At 40.4% G+C, this 23,434-nt stretch overlaps 1 protein-coding gene across 2 annotated transcripts; it reads left to right on the top strand.

Moving 5' to 3' along the window:
* Positions 1 to 6,240: 6,240 nt before the first annotated feature.
* Positions 6,241 to 21,883, top strand: klhl18 (kelch-like family member 18). 2 transcript variants are annotated; one of them, XR_008386245.1, is made up of 11 exons: positions 6,241 to 6,578; positions 12,774 to 12,904; positions 13,120 to 13,260; positions 13,358 to 13,556; positions 16,172 to 16,332; positions 16,995 to 17,131; positions 17,818 to 18,040; positions 18,403 to 18,507; positions 18,607 to 18,718; positions 19,787 to 20,621; positions 20,736 to 21,883. XR_008386245.1 is itself a non-coding variant. In XM_053628059.1 (10 exons), the coding sequence occupies exons 1-10, from the start codon at positions 6,444 to 6,446 to the stop codon at positions 20,171 to 20,173; spliced, it is 1,731 nt and encodes a 576-aa protein (XP_053484034.1). In that variant the 5' UTR covers positions 6,241 to 6,443; the 3' UTR covers positions 20,174 to 21,883. The 2 variants fall into 2 exon arrangements, 1 of the variants encoding a protein (XP_053484034.1); XM_053628059.1 differs by having other exon boundaries at positions 19,787 to 21,883.
* Positions 21,884 to 23,434: the final 1,551 nt, after the last annotated feature.

The raw sequence follows: 23,434 nt of genomic DNA, 5'->3' as shown, positions 1-23,434 counted from the left end.
GAATATAATAGAGAAAAAAAAGGAAGTCTCAAAGAAAAGGATTATTTCCTGTTTAAAAGCAATGTCAGCTTTCTTAAAAACCTGAATTAAGGATCAAAACATTTCTTAAGCTAATTTAAGATTTTTATTCATTAAAGTTGAATGTAAACAATGCACAAATGTAAATGTTTCATGATTAAATGTTTACAGCTGTGGTGAGCAATTTCCTTCATACCCAATTTCAGTCTTGCACTGCAGGAAATGACACTCCATGCCCTTGTCTAGTTCAATGGCATATTTAGTACAGTCACAGTATTAGTCCCTAGAGATTTTAGTAAGCTCTAGTCCACGGTGAGCAATGGAAAAACAAACAAGCTACAGAGTTGTGTGTGGTGTCTCCGATCATGTGACGCAGGTCTAAAGAGATTCAGGGTTTAGAGCTGGGTACATTCTTTACACTGTACACCAATAAATACATACTGAGGGAGTTTGTGATTTTCTTTCTTTCGTTCATCATCATCATATTTTGTAGAACTTTGCTCTGGAGGTCTTCACAGATGACATGTTTACTTAAAATGTGCTTAATCACATAATACTTTGCCTTCTTTTGGTGGGCACAGTGGCTTAACGGCTAGCACGTGTGCCTTGCACCTCCAGGGTTGGGGGTTTGAATCCTGTGTGTGGAATTTCCATGTTCTTCCCATGCTTTGGTTTCCTCTGGGTTCTCTGGTTTCCTCCCCGGTCCAAAGACATGCATTGTAGTCTGACTGGCACATCCAAATTGTCCATAATGTGTGTGACTGGTACTTCCAAATTGTCCCTAGTGTGTGTGGCTGGTACTTCCAAATTGTCCATAGTGTGTGTGATTGTGCCCTGCGATGGATTGGCACCCCATCTAGGGTGTCCTGAGTTCTCTGGGATAAACTCCAGGTGAATGCATGGATGGTTTACATTCTTTAACCATAAACATTTCTTTTTCGTTTCAAACGAATGGATGTTTGCTCTGTTTAAGAATCTTTTGCGCCCTCTGCTGACCAAAACCGTTCCCTACAACAATATTACCAAAATAGAATACGCGCTGTTTCAACTAGACTTTGGCGCATTAGATTGCTTTATAAAACAACATTTATTTATTACATCATTATTCCATTCAATGTTTCCATAGCAAATGCTTGTTGTTTTTCCCCTTAGCTCTGTTATAACTGTTAATAGAAGCATCAAGGACTTCCCTATAGAAAAAGTCCTCGACGTTAAAGTTTAGCTCCCTCCTATACAGCGTACCACAGATTACCGTAATTACACTAGTTGGTGTATTGCTTAAATACGTGAACAGAATATTTACTATACGTCAGTATACGGTTTGGATCTCGTAAAAAAAAGAAAGCTATGTATACGGTCTATGTTTAAGACCCAGCTGAATTGAACCGCCCCTCGTTCCAGCTCGCTTATTGGTCCACTGAAAAAGCCTTCGTATAGCAGAAACCACGCCCCTTTCACCAAACAGAGCACGTGTTCAGGGAGTTTAAGCAAAAAAAAAAAAAAAAAAAAAACCTCACCTCTGAAAACATTAAACTCCACATTGCACTTGTTCAGGAGTCTACAACATACTCGAGGGCCATAAAGCATTATTAAAGTTATGATCTCCATGAATAATGTCAACTGAAATCTAAGTTTCTATGGGTGGAAACTTAAGAAATGTAAAAAACAAACAAACAAACAAACAACCAAAAAAACAAACAAACAAACAAAAAAAAACAACCCCCCATGTCTCCCATAAATAGCCAAAATGTTACTGTACACATTAAAATAATATTTTTTAAATTGGTTTCTGGAACAGTTCGTACTGAAGGGGTTTGTGATTTTTTTTCTTCTTCAGGTCGACAGGTCTCTGGTTAAAGTTTGAGAACTCCTGGCCTACAATTTAAGTAAACAATAAATAAATAAAAATGAATCAAAGCATCATTTGGTGTGACACCCCTTTAAATATAAAGGTTTTTATATTTCCTATTTTTATGCAACATTGTTATGTTGTTCCAATGTTGCACCCTTTTTAAACGTTGTTGTCATTTTATTTGTCATTATTTACCCTTTTACCGAAGCATCCATGAGAACATGCAGACTAAGGCAGCTCTTGAATCTTTAAATCTACATCTAAATGTAAGGTAATATTTACTTGTCTTTGAAACAGTGACTGTTAATAACGTTGATGTAATTGAACAAAACCACAAGGAAAAATAGCTTTTTCAATCATTTATTAGACAGAAATATCAATAGATGACTTCTTGTAGGCGTTTTGCATGATTGTTCACCGGTCTCTGACATCAGCATGTGTTCAGTTGCAAGATGTTTGAGGGTTTTCTTGCATGTACTGCCTGTTTCAGATCCCCCCACAATATTTCAATGGGATTCAAATCTGGGTTTTGACTAGGACAGTCCATAACCCTCTATTTCTTCTTTTTGAGCCATTCCTTGGTGGATTTGCTCGTGTGCTTAGCATCACTATCCTGTGTTTGATTATCTTCAAACACTCTTTGATGTGATGCAGAATTCATAGTTGAATCAATGAATGCAAGCTGTCCAGTCTCTGAGGCAGTGAAGCAACCCCAAACCATAACATTTCCACCACCGTGCTTCACAGTTGGTATGAGGTGCTTCTCCTGAAAAACTGTCTTTGGCCTGCGCCAAACATGTCTGCTGTTACTGTGGCCGAACAACTCTATCTTTGATTCGTCTTCCCACATTATTCCAAAAGGCCTGGTCTTTACCTATATGCTCATTGGCAAACTGTAGTCTTGCTCTAATGTTCTTTTTAGAAAGAAAGGCTTTTTCCTGGCACATTCCCCCCATGCATGTCAAATATGTGCAATCTCTTTCTGACTGTAGAAGCATGCACTTTGACACCAACAGTTGCAGGACTTACTAGCAGATCCTGTGATGAAATTTTAGGGTTCTTGGAGAATTCTTTTTGCATCAGATGGTCTGCTCTTGGGCTGAATTTGCTGGGACGGCCAGTCCTGGATAAATCGGCAGTCGTTTGAAATCTACGCCACTTGTAGATGATGTATTTGAAATCATTTGGAGATGTTTTTAAATCCCTTGCCAGACTCATAGGCATCTACAGCCTTTTATTCTGAAGGCCTTACAGAACTCTTTAGATATTAGCATGATGACACCACACACCTCAATAGCAAAGGGGACACCAGACACTAGATATGAGAGGGGTATAAATAAGACCGGTTCCACCTGCACTCCCTGAACAGGTTCTAATCACTGGAACCCAATCTTCAAAACCTGATTCTAATTTTATGGATTTGAAGGTGTGTGAAATGTAGGGGTGTACTTACTTTTTCATGTGACTAATGTGTTTTTTTGTTAATTTAAATTGTGAAAATTACTACAAAATGTAAATTTTATGTGTCATTTGATAGAGTGCATCACCTTTAGGTGAAGCACAGGCACAGGTGAAACAGGCATTGTTTCAGAGAGGATTTCCATAGGGTGTACTTATTTTTTCACATGACTATATATATATATATATATATATATATATATATATATATATATATATATATATATATCCCTTTTTCAGGAGAGTGTTAACCATGAACAATTATTCAATTAACCATGAACAATTATTACACATGCACCTATGGACAAGAACAGTGTACAGGTGGTAGGCAATTAAGGTCACAGTTACAATAGCTTAGGACACTAAAGAGACGTTTCTACTGACTCTGAAAAACACCAGAAGAAAGATGTCTAGGGTTCCTGCTGACCTGCGTGAACATGCCATAGTCCTGCTGCAGGGAGGCATGAGGACTGCAGATGTGTTCAGAGCAATAAACTGCAATATCTGTAATGTAAGACGCCTAAGATGGTGCTACAGGGAGACAGGAAGGACAGCTGATCGTCCTCGCAGTGGTAAACCATGTGTAAACATATGTCCCCCCAGATGTGATCAAGAACTTGCGAATGTCTTGGTGGAAGATTGAGGGAACGTCTCACAGCAAGAACTGACACATCTGGTGCGGCCCATGAGGATGAGATGCACTGTAGGACTTAAAGCAGCTGGAGGACACCAGATACTGACTGTTACTTTTAATATTGACCCCCTCCTTTGTTCAGGGACTCATTATTCCATTTCTGTTCCTCAAACGTCTGTGAAACTTCTTCAGTTTATGTCTCAGATGTTGAATCTTTTTATGTTTATACAAATATTTATACATGTTAAGAAATTTGCTGGATATAAGCAGTTGAATGTGAGAGGACATTTATTTTTTTGCTGAGTGTATATATATATATGTGTATATATATATATATATATATATATATATATATATATATATATATATATATATATATATATATATATGGTACACATTTAAATAATTAACCTAGTATTTGAATACTTGGTTTGTGTACATAAAATCTAGATATGATAAGCAACTTAAAAGATGGTACCTTTGGTGGCAGAACACCCAATTTTTAGAAGAGCAAAAGTATAGGAACAGATAGTCTTAATGTAAATAAAAGTAAATAAAACTTAATATTTGGTTGCATATCGTTTGTTTCCAATAATTGCATCAAGCCAGTGACCCACTGACATCACCAAACGGTTGCATTTTTCTCTTGTGATGCATTCCCACGATTGTACTGCAGCTTCTTTCAGTTGTTGTATGTTTTGGGGGGGTTTTCTCCCTTTAGTCTCCTCTTCAGGAGGTGAAATGCTACTCAACTGGATGAAGGTCTGGTGAGTGACTTGGCCAGTCTAAAACCTTCCACTTTAGCCCACTGATAAGGTCATTTCTTGTGTTGGCAGTTTGTTTTGAGTCTTTGTCTTGCTGCATGATGAAGTTCCTACCAATTAGATTGGATGCGTTTCTCTGTAAATTGGAAAAACAGATTGTTTCTGTAAACTTCTGAATTCATTCTGCTGCTACCATCATGAGTTACATCATCAATAAGGATTAGTGAGAATGTTCCAGATGTAGCCATGCAAGTCCAATCCATGACACTACCTCCACCATGTTTCACACATGAGCTTGTATGTTTTGGATCATGAGCAGATCTTTTTTTTCTCATCACTTTGGTAGAGGTTAATTTTGGTTCCAGAACTTTTGTGGCTCATCTCTGTATTTCTGTGCAAATTCCAATCTGGCTTTCTAATTCTTACTGCTGATAAATGGTTTGCATCTTGTTGTATGGCCTCTATATTACTGCTCTTGAAGTCTTTGTTGAATGCTGGACTGTGATACCTTCACCCCCGTCCTGTGGAGGTTGTTGGTGATGTCACTGACTGCTGTTTTTGGGTTTTTCTTCAAAGCGCTCAGGGTTTCTGCCATCAACTGCTGTTGTTTTCCATGTCTAACCTGTTCCATGTCTGTTTGTTAGTACACCAGTGGTTTCTACCTTCTTCAGGACATTCCAAATTGTTGTACTGGCTCTGCCCAATGCTTGTGCAATAGCTCTGATAGATTTCCCCCCTTTTCTCAGCTTCAAAATGGTTTGCTTTTCTCCCACAAACAGACAGCTCTCTGGTGTTCCTATTCGTTTATCCTTTTTTTTTTTTTTTTTAAACAACAAATGCAATCTTCACAGGCGAAACCTGGGGCTCAAACCAAGCGCAGACCTTCTGAGCTATTCGTTCTTTAAACAATAAATCTAACACAGCACACCCGGGAAATGTGTGGGTTCGAACAAAAGGTGCCGTGTTCTAAGCTGTTTAACACATCTAGATGTAAATATAAGGAAATGCAAGCTGAAATTCTGATCCGTCGTCTCATATTCAACCCAAAAGTCTCCAGTGTACAGTGAAAACAACAGAACCAGCCTGGCTCAAACCTATTTGGTTCAAACATTTGGCTTGTGTACGTAAAAATAAATCTGTGCTAAGTGTGTGTGTGTGGAATTGATTTGACAGATAAAAAGGTCCCTGGATGGCTACAGGAAGTCTGAAATGATCAGTGAGGCATCAGTAAAGCATCTGTTTGTTTTTTAAAAATTTTTTGTAGCCTGGTTTAGATTTCATTCAAATATAGGATATGTGGTGCTCCTTTAAGAACTCTGATTAATCCTTTTATTTGGGAATATAATCTAATAATCCCTGTTGGAGAAAGACACCGATGGAGGCGAGTTTAATCCCTGCAGCACAAAGTGCACCAATGATCCAGAGGAACTATAAAGAAGAAGAAGAAGAAGAAGAAGAGAGGACACTGTAGTGTATCTCAGATTTAGATATTTATTTGTTCCAGATAAAAAAAAAAACAAGACTGTTGTTGTTTGTGTTTATGCGAAAGAGAACAGGAGATGTGGTTAGATTTGCCTACAGTGACACCGCCCATGCCTCCATGAGGCTGTAATTCAGCTCCACCGGCTACTTCATGCTCATACTGACTACGGTGTCCCGCGAAGTTCTAAAAGGACTCGCGTTCGCGTTGTTGAAAATTTAGTTTTCCCTTTCTTCAATGACGATGGGTGACATGATATCTGAGGAACTGGAAGATTTGATGCATTTCTCCGTCCACGATTTACCAACTCGTGGTTATTCGGTCATGGAGGAGATCCGGCGTCAGGGGAAGCTCTGTGATGTTACCCTCAAGGTACGAAAACAGTGTTGTGCGCCTTTCCTTGCGCTCGTGCTAAGTTCCACGGCTATGCTAAGCTAACAGGACGCGCTTGTCAGCATGGGAGAGACTGAAGCCGAGAGACAGCCGTGAAAGAGTGAGAGAGAAACACGACGAGCTTTGAGGCTCATTATGTAAGAAATGCACGTTGGTAAAAATGATGAGAAAGATATACGGGTGGTGTCTGGGGTCATGGGTTCATCCTGCTAGCTTAGCTCTGGCTAATAATGCTCCCCACACTGCTAACACACACACAGCGCTAACAGCGGGGTAAATCTTTAGCTTTCAGATTAGATTAGTGCTTTTTGTTTTAGATGTTCAGGTCGACTGTTGATCTGGAATAGAAATCAGACTGTTTGTGTTGTTTAAAGTGGAAAAAGGAAACCGGTTTGTGCAGATCAGCTGTTCCTGATGCTGGATTAAAATCAGATTATCACCTCAGACATGATCGGCTGTCATTCCTGTAAACAACACAGTACTAATGCTTTTATATCTTAAAAAAAAAACAAAAAACATCCTACAATTGAAATCGGTCTTATATTTGAAACCTTTTGTGTTTTTTAATGGTTTATTTACGTTTCGATATTTAGAAGTGAAAAGGTCTTGATGAAGAACACACTGTGATATCACGAGTTTCGGTACATCACAGTATTAGATTTACTTTAGCTTGACATAAAATGTCAGCACTACTTGAGCACCCGTCTGGATGACGATATTAAGGCGATACTCTGATTGAGAAACTAGCATGTAAACAGAGATTATTGATGATCCTTAATCTGATTAAAGTCGTACTCGAAGTAAACACAAAGCGAATCAAGACACGTGGTGGTATTCCCGTTTTAGGAATACGAAGCGCCGTCGAAGTGCGATATAGACTACGTTTACACGGACAGCAGTAATCTAATCATTGACCTTATTCTGAATAAGACAGTATTCTGATTAAGGTGTTTACATGAGTCGCTGTTAGAATACTCCTTTCATGTTCACGTTTTACATGTGTTATAGAACATAGATGGATTAACGTCACACGTCATTACGTCACCAAACCGGCTGACGAATAATTAACTGCACTTGTTAACTGTATACGGTTCCATAACGAAGACCAACTGTATGTCGATGCGTGAAATTCTGGAGGGAACGTCGGACGGCGTGACGCGGTGACGTAATGACGTGTGACGTTAATCCATCTATGTTCTATAACACGTAAAACCTGAACATGAAAGGAGTATTCTAAAAGAGACTCATGTAAACACCTTAATCAGAATATTGTCTTATTGCTGTCCATGTAAACATAGTCAGTGTAACATGGCTGAACCCAAGCTCCGACACCAGCTTCCTAACAAGCTGGGATATATACGAAGATAAAGATTTTCACGGTGAAGTAATGTACTGTATATGTGACAAATAAAGGCTGCTTCTTCGAGTTTCCTAGAAAGTCGACGAACCGGTTTTAAAAATCACTCGCACCCCAGCGCTGCTGAATGCTTCATTCTGATTGGTCCGAAACTGTGGGTTCATTTCTAAAAGAGTTTGCTACGCTCGCTCATTCCGATAGGTCAGACGTCGTTCCTATAATAACGGCTCGTTCACAGGGACTTCTTTGGTAGGTGCTCCACGTAATACTAATAATCCAAGACTAATAATAAACAGCTTATTATTTTTTTTTAATGTGAAAAATATATAATCGTTAACACAGTGACGTTTTCTATTAGGAGACGTATTTAATTAAAAATTTTACTGTCAGTTTTCCACCATAGAATCTTCCAAGCTTTCTCGGTAACAGGGAAAGCCACAATTTTTTCGGTCTTATCAACGTCTCTCTCTCTCTCTCTCTCTCTCTCTCTCTCTCTCTCACTCTCTCTCTCGAATGAATAATTTATGTTTATAGCAGCTGTAATGCAAATGATTAACGGGAACTGACTTGTCACATTGCCGTTCCATCATGTTAAACGGAACTATAAAACAGCTGTGTTGTAAAACGATAACGGGTCGTCTGTAGAAATCGTCCCAAAAGGAAAAACGTTTCAACATCGTTTGGAAATGGGTGAAATATATATATCTTTCCTGCGGTGAGAACGAAGCGAGTCAGATCTTGACCTTGCCCGTGTTTAACAGCGTCTGCTCGTTCTTATACGCCGTTTTATTTCGCCGCGGTTAAACGAAAGGTTCCTCCATAAAGTTATTGTAAGCATGAGAGTGCTCGTTATTCTGATCACATGATCCTCATGATCCCCCCGCTTTGTTTAGCCCAAGCCCTGATTCTTTGCTTAGGAAATGAATTTGGTTGGCCACTGTGTTGAGATCTGCTCGTATGTTTCTGACTTCCCGGACGATGTGTCCGACACCGTGTCCTTACGCTAATCTGCTTTATGATTAACATCGGATTAAAACTACCCTCAACTGTTTGTTCCAGCTGTGTCTGTCCTACTGCATCCACAGCCTCTTTAATAAGCTGTATGTTGATTAATCCCGTCAGTGTGTCTCTCACCTGACCGCTTCCATGACCTTGCTGTTCCTACACACCTGCGCACCAGGGGCCGGGATTATGCAAATCACCCAGATCTGTGGCTTTACTCTTGAGTGTGTCCGTTAAAGCCTGTGTGTGTGTGTGTGTGTGTTCTCTTGGATTTTATTTCATAATGTAAAAAGGTTAACGTGAATGTTTACACACTTTCGTTTGGTAGGGGTTTTTATAAAAGCGGCGTGTGATGCAGAGTTCAATACGAGGAGTCCACCAACTGACCAGAACCGAGTGGAAGATGGTTGTAGAACAGAAGAGAGCTACGAGTTAGAGCTAGCACTCTAGAGCAGAGGTTCTCAACCTTCTGTAACTAAAGCCCCCCCAGGCCTCCCCTATCATGTGGCACACCCCCCCCCCCCCCCCCATAATGGAGGACACCAGGGATAATGATCATCTATCTATTCTATATAAAATCTATCTATATATATAACCTAATCTATAATCTGTTTTGATAGATAGATTTTTGTACTTTAAAAAAAAATTACGTTTCATAACTTTTATGACTTTTTCATAAAGCTATATAACGGACCGGTATGGAAGATGAATGCTATAAAATGTTTCTGAACACTAGAACTACTTTTGAACAAGAGAACTAGGCTGTAATAACGTGGACTATTTTACATGTAAAACATGCTGCATTACATCCGTCTCGCGTTCTTAAAACGTCCGCGTAAGAAGGATGTAAATGCGGACGAAGGGCGCGTCTCGTTATCCACGACGTCGTTAAAGCTCCGTCTCTCGGCCCCTCGCTGAACGGAGCAGACGCAGAGAGAGGTGTGAGTGCGGCGGGAAAGCAGGACCTCGCGCTTGCAGGACAGTACTGCTGATATTTAAACAGTCGCTAGATTCCCTGTCTGTGTTCTGTCTTTTCTCCTTTCGTTTTTTTTTTCTTGAAAACAATTTGCACCCTCCTGGTTGAGAAGCACTGCTCTAGACATGAATGCCGAAGCAGAAATTCCAGACTGCGAATGATGTATTTCATGCACGTTGCAAAAATGATCTTTTAATAGAGTACCAAAGGCTGCAGTTTACATGTAGGACCTTTTACTCCTTGTACTGTCTTCCGGTATTTAGTCTGATCACCACACATTCAAACCAAGGCTAGAGAATATTGAAATAAAACCCAAACAACCCTCATCAGTCATTCGTATGAGTGAACCGAGCCACTGAGAGGAGATAGGAGAGTGAGGCTTTATTAAACTGAACGGATTAAGTGGATTAAATCAGTGGATTAAATCAGTGGATTAAATGAGTGGAGCAATTTCCATCTATCCATCCATCCATCCTGCTTCTTCTACACAGGGTCATGGGGGGACTTGGAGCCTACTTTAGGAAGTCGGGGGACATCTGGTCTGGGTGCGAACCCATCACAGGGCACAAACGCATGCACATTCACACCACGGACAATTTAGAAACTGGAAGCAGCAAACTACGACGCATGAGGAAACTGGGTTCTTTCAGGGAGTACAGGAAGAACACGCAAACTCCACGCACACAGGGTGGAGGCAAGATTTGACCCCTCAACCTCGGAGGTGCGAGGCAAACACGCTAATCACTAAGCCACCACGTCGTCTGTGAATCTTACCTGATACCCGTTCAGCATTTCCAAAAATCCGCTGTTCTGCATCTGCCAAGTGAATACATGTAAATGTAACAATCCCTAAATGGTTGGCGTTAAATGTCGTGCCATGCCACCTAGAAAGAACTAAATGCTATAAATGTTTGAACTCAAGTGGTCTTAAGATAAACATTAACACAATTGATTAATTTTTTGTAATACCGGGCATTCTTTGAGTTTGGTTACACTTGGTTCTTTCATGTGATTTCTTGAGATTCAGGATTATATCTACGATATTGTATAAAACTCTTAGGCTCATGCGAAAGAAACGTAGAAAGAAAGAAAAAAAACAGTAAAAAGAAAGAGTAAACAGAGGAGGATACCCTAGAAGGAGTAAATGGTGTGTGTGTGTGTGTGTGTAGGCGTGTACAGTGCCCTGCACTGATATTGGCATCCTTGGTAAATATGAGCAAAGAAAAATTGTCTTTATTGTTTAAACTTGTGGTCTTTTGTTAAAAACAAACAATTGCAAACACAACACAGGTTTATAAAAAGAAAAAAAAACCTTTAATATTAAATATAGGTGTCTCAATTATTGGCACCCCTATGAATTTGTATGAGAAAAATATATTTGAAGTATATTCCCATTGATGTGTGTGTGTGTGTATATATATATTTTTAGTATACCTGGGTGACTAGGAACAGGAAATTGTTCATCCATGACTTCCTGAAGTAACACACAGGCTAAATTCCCTTAGTCATTCATAACAATGGGTAAGAGCAAGGAATATAGCTGTGATGTGCGGCAAAAGGTTGTTGAGCTTCACAAAATGGGAAGTGTCTGTAAGAAAATAGCACAAGCATTGAAAATGGCCATTTCCTCCATCAGGGCAATAATTAAGAAGTTCCAGTCAACTGGAAATGTTATGAATCGACCTGGAATTGGACGTGTGTCTATATCGTCTCAACGCACCGTGAAGAGGACGGTTTGAGTGGCCAAAAAATCTCCAAGGATCACAGCTGGAGAACTGCAGAAGTTAGTTGTGTCTTGGGGTCAGAAAGTCTCCAAAACTACAATCTGAAGTCACCTACATCACCACAAGTTGTCTGGAAGGGTTTCAAGAAAAAAAGCCTCTACTCTCATCCAAAAACAAACTCGAGTGTCTCAGTTTGCCAGACACTACTGGAACTTCAAATGGGATCGGGTTCTATGGTCAGATGAAACCAAAATACAGCTTTTTGGTAATAAACACCAGAGGTGGTTTTGGAGCACACAGAGAGGTAGCCATATGGAAAAGTACCTCATGCCCACGGTTAAATATGGTGGAGGATCTTTAATGTTTTGGGGCTGTTTTTCTGCCAGAGGACCTGGACATTTTGTTAGGATACATGGCATCATGGACTCCATCAAATATGAACAGATATTAAATGAAAACCAGACTGCCTCTGTCAGAAAGATGAAAATGGGCCGTGGTTGGATCTTCCAGCAGGACAATGATCCAAAACATACATCAAAATCAACACAAAAATGGTTTACTGACCACAAAATCAAGGTCCTGCCATGACCATCCCAGTCCCCTGACCTGAACCCCATAGAAAACCTGTAGAGTGAACTGAAGAGGAGACTCCACCAGCGTGGACCTCGACATTTGAAGGATCTGGAGAGATTCTGTATGGAGGAACGGTCTCAGATCCCTCGCCATGTCTTCTCCAACCTCATCAGGTATTATAGGAGAAGACTCAGAGCTGTTATCTTGGCAAACGGAGGTAGCACAAAGTATTGACAAAAAGCGTGCCAATAATTGTTGAACACCTATATTTAATATATATATATATATATTTTTTGATAAACCTGTATTGTGTTAGCAATTGTTTGATATCCATGAGAGCAGAGCATTTCTGTGAATTTTTTTAACAAAAGATCAGAAGGTTAAACAACATAGACAATTTCTCACATCCTTCTTTGCTCATATTTATTAAGGGCGCCAATATTAGTGGAGGGCACCGTATATATGTATGTGTATATAACGTTGTAATAAGCAGCGTGTGTGTTTCTGGTGTGTGTGTGTGTGTGTGTGTGTGTGTGTTGTAGGTGGGAGAGCATAAGTTTAGTGCCCACCGGATTGTTCTGGCTGCTTCCATTCCCTACTTCCACGCCATGTTCACCAATGACATGGTCGAGTGCAAACAGGATGAGATCGTCATGCAAGGCATGGATCCCAGGTAACCGTTGTAAAACTGGAGGAAACGTTTTTTTTTTCTTTTCCTTCCCCTTTGCACATCTGTTTTAGTCTATAAATGACTTTTTATTCGCATCTGGAAACCCCCAAAACGATTAAAGCCGAACAGGAAACACTATCAGATGGTGATAAAGCACAGTGTACTCATTCATAAAGCTGACAGTACAATGATGTGTGTGTTTTCATTTCCCTTCAAAGTGCTCTAGAGGCGCTTATCAATTTTGCATATAACGGACACATAGCCATAGACCAGCAGAACGTTCAAGCGCTCCTGATAGGCGCCAGTTTCCTGCAGCTGCAGAATGTTAAAGATGCCTGCTGCTCTTTCCTTCAGGAGAGGTACTGCACAGCCTCCACGCCGCAAAACACAACATTCACGTCCATTAGATCAACTGCATGTTCCTAGACAAACCGGATTCTCCCCCTGTGATCCCAGGTTGCATCCAAAGAACTGCCTGGGTGTGCGGCAGTTCGCCGAGACCATGATGTGCACGACGCTGTATGACGCCGCCAACAGCTTCGTGCATCAGCACTTTGTGGAGGTTTCTGTGTCCGAGGAGTTTCTGAGCCTGCGGCCCGACGAGGTGCTCGAGCTGGTCGGCTGTGATGAGCTCAATGTCAAGGCTGAGGAGCAGGTCTGACTTTTAGAATTGAAAATATTGTTTGCTACAGTCATGCAGCAATAAAAAATATAAATATAAAAAAAAAATAAGTACACCCCATGGAAATTGTTGGCTCTTTATTATTATTATTATTATTTATTTATTTGTTTATTACATATTTGGCCAAGCAAACATTTAATCATCTTTGAAACAGTGCGAATTAATAAAGTTGATATACTTGAACAAAACCACAAGGGAAATTAGCTTTGTCTATCATTTTTTTTTTTTTCAAGAGAAACATCAATAGATGTGATATTCTTGTGGGAAGAGTAAGTGCACCCTTGCCCTCAGTAGCTAGTTTTGCGTTCTGCATATTCATCCGCCAAGCTTGCTGGAGTTTTTGACCACTCTTCCATGCAATATTCTTTCTACTGCAAGATGTTTGAGGGTTTTCTTGCATGTACTGCCTGTTTCAACTATAACCCCCAACAACAACATTTCCCACCCCAACACTTTAAATGGGTTTCAAATCCAGGCTTTGACTAGGCAATTCCATAACCAACCATTTTCTCTTGTACTCGTGTGCTTAGGATCATTATCCTGTTGAAAGGTTCACGTTCGGTCCAACTTCAACTTTCGGACAGATGGCCTCACGTTATCTTCAGGCACTCTTTGATGTGATGCAGAATTCATAGTTGAATCAGTGAACGCAAACTGTCCAGTTCCTGAAGCCACCCCAAACCATAACATTTCCACCACCGTGCTTCACAGTTGGTATGAGGTGCTTCTCCTGAAAAGCTGTCTTTGGTCTGCGCCAAACATGTCTGCTGTTATTGTGGCCAAACATCTTTATCTTTGATTCGTCTGCCCAGTGCACATTATTCCAAAAAGCCCCCCCATGCAGGTCAAATTGCAAATGTGCAATCTCTTTCTGATTGTAGAAGCATGTACTTTGACACCAACAGTTGCAGGACTTGCTAGCAGATCCTGTGATGAAATTTTGGGGTTCTTGGAGACTTCTTTTTGCATCGGGTCTGCCCTTGGGCTGAATTTACTGGGACGGACAGTCCTGGAGAAATCGGCAGTCGTTGGAAATCTGCACTATTTGTAGATGATTTTTCTTACAGTGGAATGATGTTTCAAATAATCTGGAGATCTTTTTAAATCCCTTGCCAGACTCATAGGCATCCATAACCTTTTTTCAGAAGGCCTTACAGAACTTTTAGATCTTGACATGATGACACCACACACCTCAATAGCAAAGGGGACACCAGACACTAGATATGAGAGGGGTTTAAATAAGACCGGTTCCACCTGCACTCCATAAGCAGGTTCTAATCACCCCCACCCAATCTTCAACACCTGATTCGAAAATGAATGATTCGATGAAATCGATTTGAAAATGTGTGAAATGTAGGGGTGTACTTACTTTTTCCATGTGATTGATCTGTTTTTTGTTGTTGTTGTTGATTTAAATAGTGAAAATTACTACAAATTATACATTTTATGTCATCTGATGAGGTGAGTGTATCACCTTTATCAATAGGCACTGTTTCAAAGAGGATCAAATGTTTGCTTGTCCAAAAATGTCAAAAAAAAAAAAAAAAAAAGCCAACAATTTCCATGGGGTGTACTTAAAAATAATAATAATTTTTTTTCATGACTGTGTTTGTTACAGACATGCAGCTGTGAATGTAGCAGAGTTATATATAATTACATCTCTATTATGTGTGTGTGTGTGTGTGTGTGTGTGTGTGTATATATATATATATATATATATATATGATGTAGATAGTATGTGTCTTCTTATGGCGTACCATTATATTCTCTTTTTGTGTCATTCCTATTCATGTTCATATTCGATGCTGTCACCAAGCTGAAAAGATTAAATAACCTTGTATTATGTAAGGATGGTGGTGTACTATTCTAGAAAAATAATCAAGGACAGTATGGTGTGATATAACCCAACTTGTTCCCCCAAAGTTCATTATTTTCCTATAGCAACATGTCCACATGGTGTTTTTTATTTCTCTTATACCACAGCAATTTCTTTATTTATATATATATATATATATATATATATATATATATATATATATATATATATATATATATATATATCATGGTATAACCGTTATAAATAGTCCCTCCCCTTCTAGCCTTGATAAAAGTGTAGTTTGTCCCGTTACAGAGAAACTACAAAGTCCATCCTGAAGAATTTCCCAACGTCAGGAAAAAAAACCCTTAACGTTACAGCTTTATCTCAGACGGTTATGTAGTGCTGAAACTGGAGACCTCTTTTGAAGATGTACTATATAAACACCTCTTCACAGAAGTCTTCAGTTCACTCTACAAGCCCCCGTGTAAGTTGTTAATATATAAAACGATAACGTTTTAGAACGAACGTGGCGAATTGAATCCATTCCAATGACCAATCAGAATGAAGCCTTCTATAGTGCCGTGGTATAAAGAGTTCTGAGCTACGGTGGCGTTGTTTGTTGAATAGTTCTGGCTCGGCTTGTGCTTTCCCCCATGTGTGAAAAATGTTTAGAAGGAAATTTCACATTTTTAAAATATTAAAATTATAGTTTGCACACGATGAGGAGCACGTGCACGTCTCTCACCACGGCTGCGCTTGCTTGGTGTAGGTGTTCGAGGCCGTTCTTGCGTGGGTGAGACATCAGAGAGAAGACCGCCAGTCCTGCCTGCCCGAGCTGCTTTCCAAGACCCGACTGCCCCTGTGCCGACCCCAGTTCCTGGCTGATCGCGTCCAACAGGACGAGCTGGTGCGCTGCTGCCACAAATGCAGGTCTGCCACTGTGTCCTCGTCACCTGCTTTAACTCTACTGTTTCCGTCCAGGTGTCTCATGGAAACGTTCAATAGGTGCATAAGGAAACCTGCCAAAAATGATCCAAAAATGCTATCCTAAATATCGCTAGCAGTTTATGCTCACTTATGATGGAGGGGGGATAAATAAATAATGGATCAGATCGTTTGAGTAAACGAGGAAGTTCCTGTGTCTGTAAAACTCTGGTAAACTATTCTGGTATAACAATAGTGCTTTTGGTTGCATCCAGTTGTCATGGTAACCGGGAAAGTTTCATTTCAGGTTCTAAGCATTTTAGCTAGCGAGCTAACACTGCTTGCTATAAATAGCATGGAGCCCCAAGTGCTTTGACACTAGTTATTGGATGGCGCTTTTTTTGGTTTTGCAGCTTGTATCATTTCTCATAATAAGAACCATTTGCAGAACTGGAGGTAACAGAAGAAGTTTTCATTTTCTTTGGTTGACCTATTGGGTATGAACTTGGATAACGAATATGTTTATTTAAACAGTTAGATGAAGAAATTGAATCTTGGTTGTTTCATTGTATCTGCTGTTGCCCAGAATTGGAGACACATCTGGAACAACCTGCCCTACAAGATGTGTAATGTTGCAAGTCGTTTAAATTTGGCTTCTCTTCAAACAGGGATCTGGTAGATGAGGCAAAGGATTATCATCTAATGCCAGAGCGCCGGCCGCACCTGCCTGCCTATAAGACACGGCAAAGATGCTGCACGTCCATCGCCGGGTTAATCTATGCAGTCGGAGGACTCAACAGTGCAGGTGCTTTCCTAAAAGAAGAATTTTATACTGTTTAATCTCATGTTTTTTTTGCTCCATCATTATGACCCAGTTTCATGGAGCCAAGATGAAATTCCATTTAAACAGAGATTTATACTTTTATATAAAGTAGGGCTGGGTAAAAAAATTAAATAAAATAATCGATTCTCCGATTTTAACCGATCTTCAATTTAATTGAGAGGAATGAATATTATCTGTAGTTCACCTCTCGTCCTGCAGATGTCGCCATCTTTCATGTTTTGAATTTTGAAAATGGTTTTACTTTTTTAAACATCTTTTAAGTTGTTGACGAATTTCACTGTTGCACATTTACAGCGTTTTAATTATTTTACAGCAGTGTGCAGTCTGTGCTTACCTTGTGTGCACATATTTATTATTTCTTGTTACAATTTTACTCAAAGTTAAAGAGTAATTAAACATGCATTGTGTGGGCCCTTTTGTTACCGTAAATGTGTGTATCAGTAATATAGCCAAGTAGGAGGGTTTCAGTTAGCAGAATTTATATTAAAATATGGATTCCATGTCTGCAAAACTAAGATTTTTAAATGAAATATTGATAACGAATCGATATTGAATCGAATCGCCAAATTAGTCGCAATACCCAGCCCTAATATAAAGTAATCACAACTACAGAGATTAGAGTTCCTGTAACTCTGTGTTATGTCCAGGTGACTCGTTAAACGTCGTGGAAGTATTTGATCCAATTGGTAACTGTTGGGAACGCTGTCAGCAAATGAGCACGGCGCGGAGTCGAGTGGGCGTGGCTGTGGTCAACGGGCTACTGTATGCTATTGGGGGCTACGACGGCCAGTCTCGGCTCAGCACAGTCGAAGTTTACAACCCAGAAACGGACACGTGGAGTAAAGTAGCCAGCATGAACAGTCAACGCAGGTAGGGACAGTGCCATTTTGTTTCACACAGAGGAGGGTTTTTTTTATTATTATTGTTTGTTTTTGTTTTTCATACCAGTAGTCTTCATGATCCAGAATAAAAGCCGCGTTTACATATAGTGCGGGAAATAATTATCGAGCACATCGACATTTTCACAAGTATTAACTCAAGAAATCCAGAAATATAAAGAATAACGATCCTTCATTCATCTTCAGTAAGCATTTTATCCTGGCCGTGATGGAGACGGGGAATAAAACACTTTTGGTCATGTGGTGATTTGTTGATTTATTTTCCCATAACAATATGCTGCAAAGTTTTTGGAGAAGACGAGTAATTTACTAGTCCTTTCTCTCTGTGTAAAGCGCAATGGGAACAGTGGTAGTCGACGGACACATATACGTCTGTGGTGGCTACGATGGCAAGTCCTCACTCAATTCAGTAGAGTGCTATTCTACAGAAACGGACAGGTGGGCGTGGCTTATTGCGTTTCATTAATATAACCACGATAAACGATCACGAGTCTGGAATGAAATTTGACTTTGTGTGTGTGTTTTCTCTCTGGCCAGATGGACAATAGTGACCGAGATGAGCGCGAGTCGCAGTGCCGCAGGCGTGACGTTATTTGAAGGGAGGATATACGTTTCGGGCGGACACGACGGTCTGCAGATTTTCAACACGGTTAGTGAGAGGCCTGGAAATGTTCCGTAATTAATCGCTTATGAAAGCACAATGTCTCCTCTCCTCAGTCCTGTGTCCTGGGGTCAACATGTCAGAAGTCCACAATCTACTGTCTGTCTATTTTTATGCTCCAACACGGGGGGGTGGTTTACCCAACTTCCGACATGGAAAAGTGCGACGGAACTGTCGGTCAGATCGGGATTCCCAGTCGGGAACTCCGCTTGGGCCGAGTTCTCCAAACATAAACACACCTGGCGTCACCTGACGGTGGCACACATATTGTACATATTGTACAGTAAACAGTTTACGGTTTCCCTTTGCATCGTTTTCCTATTCGTTAAAACTTCATTTGACTTCTTATGCAGCTCTTGTGTTTTGAATGGGGGGAAAAAAAGGTGTTTTAAAGCCTTTGTAAGTTTAGATTTTAAAACGTAACGATGATGCTGATACTAATAGGGACTTTAAGCAGCAGCTGCGAATGGAACGGCTACGGCGACCGGAAGTAAGATGTTACGCCGCCGTATCCGGGAACATAATCACTAAGCAAACGTAAACAACAGTGCAACGCAGCATTCAGTCATTTATTGAAATATATATAAAAAAAAAAGTCATTTAAAAAAAAAAGCAAGAGAATGATTGATTGCTTTTGGCATTTAAATAAAAATCTATTAAACACCTTTTGATACTCCTTTGTGTACTCGCTCCCCCTGTCCAGTAGATGGAGTACTACATCCAGCACACAATCTGTGGCCAATGACCAGGTGGTGTTAGTTTTTGATTACATGTTCTGGTATGCCCTTTCTTTTATTTAAATTTTTTTCCTGTCCACAGTTGATACCCAGCCATGTCGAGTGTTTGATAATTGACGAAACAGTTCTTGATAGTGATCGATAAACACATGTCCTGGTAGCAGACCTAGATTTCTAAGCCTTGGACTTTGAAACTGACCCGTGTGCTTCAAAACTGAGCAAAACGACAGCGCAAAACGTTGTCCCTGTATATTGAATTCTTTTGCATTTTGAATTCGAGGCTGTAAAAAGTGTAACCGTTGTTCCTCTTGTCCTCTAGGTGGAGTATTACAACCAGCACACGGCGCAGTGGCACCCCCTGTCCCCCATGCTCAACAAGAGGTGCAGGCACGGTGCAGCGGCTTTGGGCAGTCAGCTCTACGTGGTGGGCGGCTACGACGGCTCTGGTTTCCTGAGCGGTGCCGAGGTGTACAGCTCTGCAAGCGAGCAGTGGAGCCATCTGGTGGCAATGAACACGCGGCGCAGTCGAGTCTCTCTGGTCGCGAACTGCGGCCATCTGTACGCCGTCGGGGGCTACGACGGCCAGTCCAACCTCAGCTCGGTGGAGATGTACGACCCAGAGACTAACCGCTGGACGTTTATGGCGCCCATGGTGTGCCACGAAGGCGGCGTCGGGGTCGGCTGTATACCTCTGCAACCAGCCTAGCCAATAAATCAAAAGGATTTTTCCGAACGTCGTTTTTCTAAGCGCAGAGCGTCCATGACGCACTCGTGCAACTTGATGTCCTGACGTACGTTCGCGTCGGAACGGCTGTATGCGACGTTACAGAAAACCTACACACAGCGTACACACGGTGCAGCGTTGACGGGGATGTGGTGTAACGTCTTTATTTTCATCACGGTTTCAAATGTGTAAAAAAAAAAAAAAAAAAAAAAAAAAACTTTCATTCGGGGCTTGGCTGTCTTTCGTAAGGTTCTACCGAGACGATGCAGGAAGAAATGCTCACTCGGTTCCTGTTCGCGTGTGTAATAGTGTGTGCTCGGTTAGGGAAATGTGCATGAGTGAGCCATAAAGGGATAAAAATCGCCTCATCAACTGGAAGCTTATAGTTAAGACATGCAGGATGGTACAAGTTAACCACTGACAAGCAAATGTATGTTATTTGGGAGACTATAATCACACATTATTTATAGGGATTTCTAACATTGAATACTTTTTTTTGTGATTTTATAGCATGTGTTTTTTTTTATTTTATTTTTTATTATAGCACATTTTATTTGGGATACCATTTGTTCGGAGCGTTCCGAAGAAAACATCCACCGGACGTGCCATATTCCACACGATCATGCTGGACTACGATAGGATCAAGCCCTACCGCTTCTCAGAGCGCTCGTTGTTTCGAGACACGATGGAAAATCCTAGTGGAGGGGAAAGGGTTGTGATGACCGATAACGACGGCCTGTCTTACCTCCTGAATAGCTCTACGTTCCTCCTCTTATGTGGATGGAAGTCAGTGCATTTAATACCAAAAAAAAAAAAAAAAAAAAAAAAGAAGTGAAGCGATGGCGTGGAATTGCCTAACGACCAGCATCGTCAGTGTCCTGTCTGTTATGTGTGCAGTGGCGTCGAGTCCTGGTGGTGGAAGTTAGAAGCATGTGTCTGGCTCACCAGACTCATGTCCCCTCCCCCTTTCCCCAGCCAGCTGCTTTGTGTAATCACTAGTAACAACTCCTAATTTGGGATTACTGACTGTGAATTTCGAGTATTGGATGTCTTCATTTCTTCCTTTCCTCTCTTCTTGACCATTCCTCTGCTGATCTTGATTGATGTTGAATTTACTATATCCTAGATCGTGTATTGTAACGTTCAATCATGGTGCAGTATTTTTTATACTACTTTTTTTTTTTTTTTTTTTTAAAACAACAAAAAAAAAACTTTTTTTTTTTTTTTTTTTATTTCCGGACCACGATTTTTTATTTTGTATTTTTTTATGACGTTGCACATAATAGTTCAGTTAATCTATCTTAACATTGAGAATCAAGTTTATAGATGTATATGTATAGTATAATATATATATATATATATATATATATATGTAAGCAGAGGATTATAACACGTGGCCCTAGTGAACCTGTAGTCTTTCTGATCATCTTTTAGCTACCTCTGTTTGAGATGGGAGAGCATTCGAGCTTGTGCAGTATGTGTGTGTGTGTGTGTGTGTGTGTGTGTGTGTGTGTGTGTGTGTGAGACGGAGACGGCCGATCTGCTCACACCGTTTCTGTTTCAACTGCAGGATCTCCAAACCTGGGACCGAAATCTCAAGTGTAGGTCTTTTTCACGTTATGGACATCATTTTGTAAATGTCCTAAATAAATCATGTTTTTTTTTTTTTTAATGAACACATTTTTCAAGCCATTTGTCTTTTTTTTTTATTTTTATGAATTCGTGCCAGGACCCAAGTAGGACTACAGTATAAAGTGTGTATGGGTAAAGGTGCAAGTAGTTAAAGCTACACACTGTTCAGTGAGAATTCAGGGCTGTGTCCCAAACCGCATAACGCACATTAAGTAGTACGCTTGAGTAGTAATGACCAAGGTTATTATCGTTAACGAAAACTGCCAAGGAAACTGAAACGATCAGTGACGTTAACTGAAATTAAAATCCAAGTAAATGAAAACTAAACTGCAGTTCTAGCGTCCACGTGCAGTACGAACCAAAACGAAATCGAATTTCAGAGAATAATTCAGTTTTATTTGTATGGCGCTTTTTAATGGACGTTGTCTCAAAGCAGCTTTACGGAAGCGTATAAACACAGGATAGAGATTTTAAGTGTGTTTTATGAATTTATCCCTATTGAGCGAGACGGTGGTGACGGTGGCGAGGGAAAAACTCCCTAAGATGATATGAGGAAGAAACGTTGAGAGGAACCAGACTCAGAAGGGAACCCGTCCTCATCTGGGTCACAACGGATAGAGGGAAAGTAAAAGAAAGTTCGTTATGGTGTTTATATGAAGTCTGTTTGTTGAACTAGTCCACTGTTCACTAAAGGAGACCTGAGTGTAAAACTGCATGTGGTAATTGAGGTCCCAAGGCCATCGCTGCAACCGTAGTCCCAGCAACCACAGCGAGAACGTCCATGTGGAAATGAGGTCCAAAACCATTTCCGTGGTACTTCAAGTGGTACCGTCCTCAGCGATCTCCCAGAATGTATCCTCCAGTTGATGAGAGCTCCATCCAGAGGTAGGGCACGAGGATGGATCAGGCAGGGCCGGAGTGCAGAAAGGGTCAGGATCACTGGCATCTCCATATCATCATGTGTGGCTCGACAGAAGGAGAGAGGAAGAGGGAGGTAAAGAGAGGCAGAGATGAATAAATGAATAAAACTTTGTATTTTAAATGTTCAGGGGTTTGACTTAAGAACAGCACTTGTACAGAGTGGATCCATAATTGTTGTCGAATCATAAATGACCAGTAGATGGCAGGATTAAAACCCCCAGCCCCCAAATTTTTATACCATGAGCAACGGAAATATATGTTGACGTAATTTATTTTGTAACGTTATTGGTGTTCTGAATTGAGTGTTTAGTTTGTAATAATAAATCAGATTAAAATACTAAGAGGCTCCCCTTCGTTTGATTGCTATGATATTAACGACTAAAATGATACTAAAACTAAACTCAAAGTAAGGATTTACGAAAGAGAGAAAAGGAATACATTATAGCGAAAACACAGAATTAAATATAAGATGCGCGTCGAGGGTGATGAGACGCCCCGGATGATTAATTCTCAACCAATATTTAACAGAATTTAAAATACAAATTCCACAAAGATCAATCATTTGATTATCATCGATTATTTAGAGGTTTCCCACCAAATTAGAGAACAAATACATGCCTTAATTGTACAGCAAGAAAAAAACTGAAACTCCATCACCGCATCATCATCTTTTTTCCTTTCCTAGTGTAG

The sequence above is a fragment of the Ictalurus furcatus genome, chromosome 7 (assembly GCF_023375685.1).
Source record: "Ictalurus furcatus strain D&B chromosome 7, Billie_1.0, whole genome shotgun sequence".
NCBI lineage: Eukaryota > Metazoa > Chordata > Actinopteri > Siluriformes > Ictaluridae > Ictalurus > Ictalurus furcatus.
The sequence above is the reverse complement of the archived record's forward strand: the minus strand, read 5'-3'. Positions and strand labels throughout refer to the sequence as shown.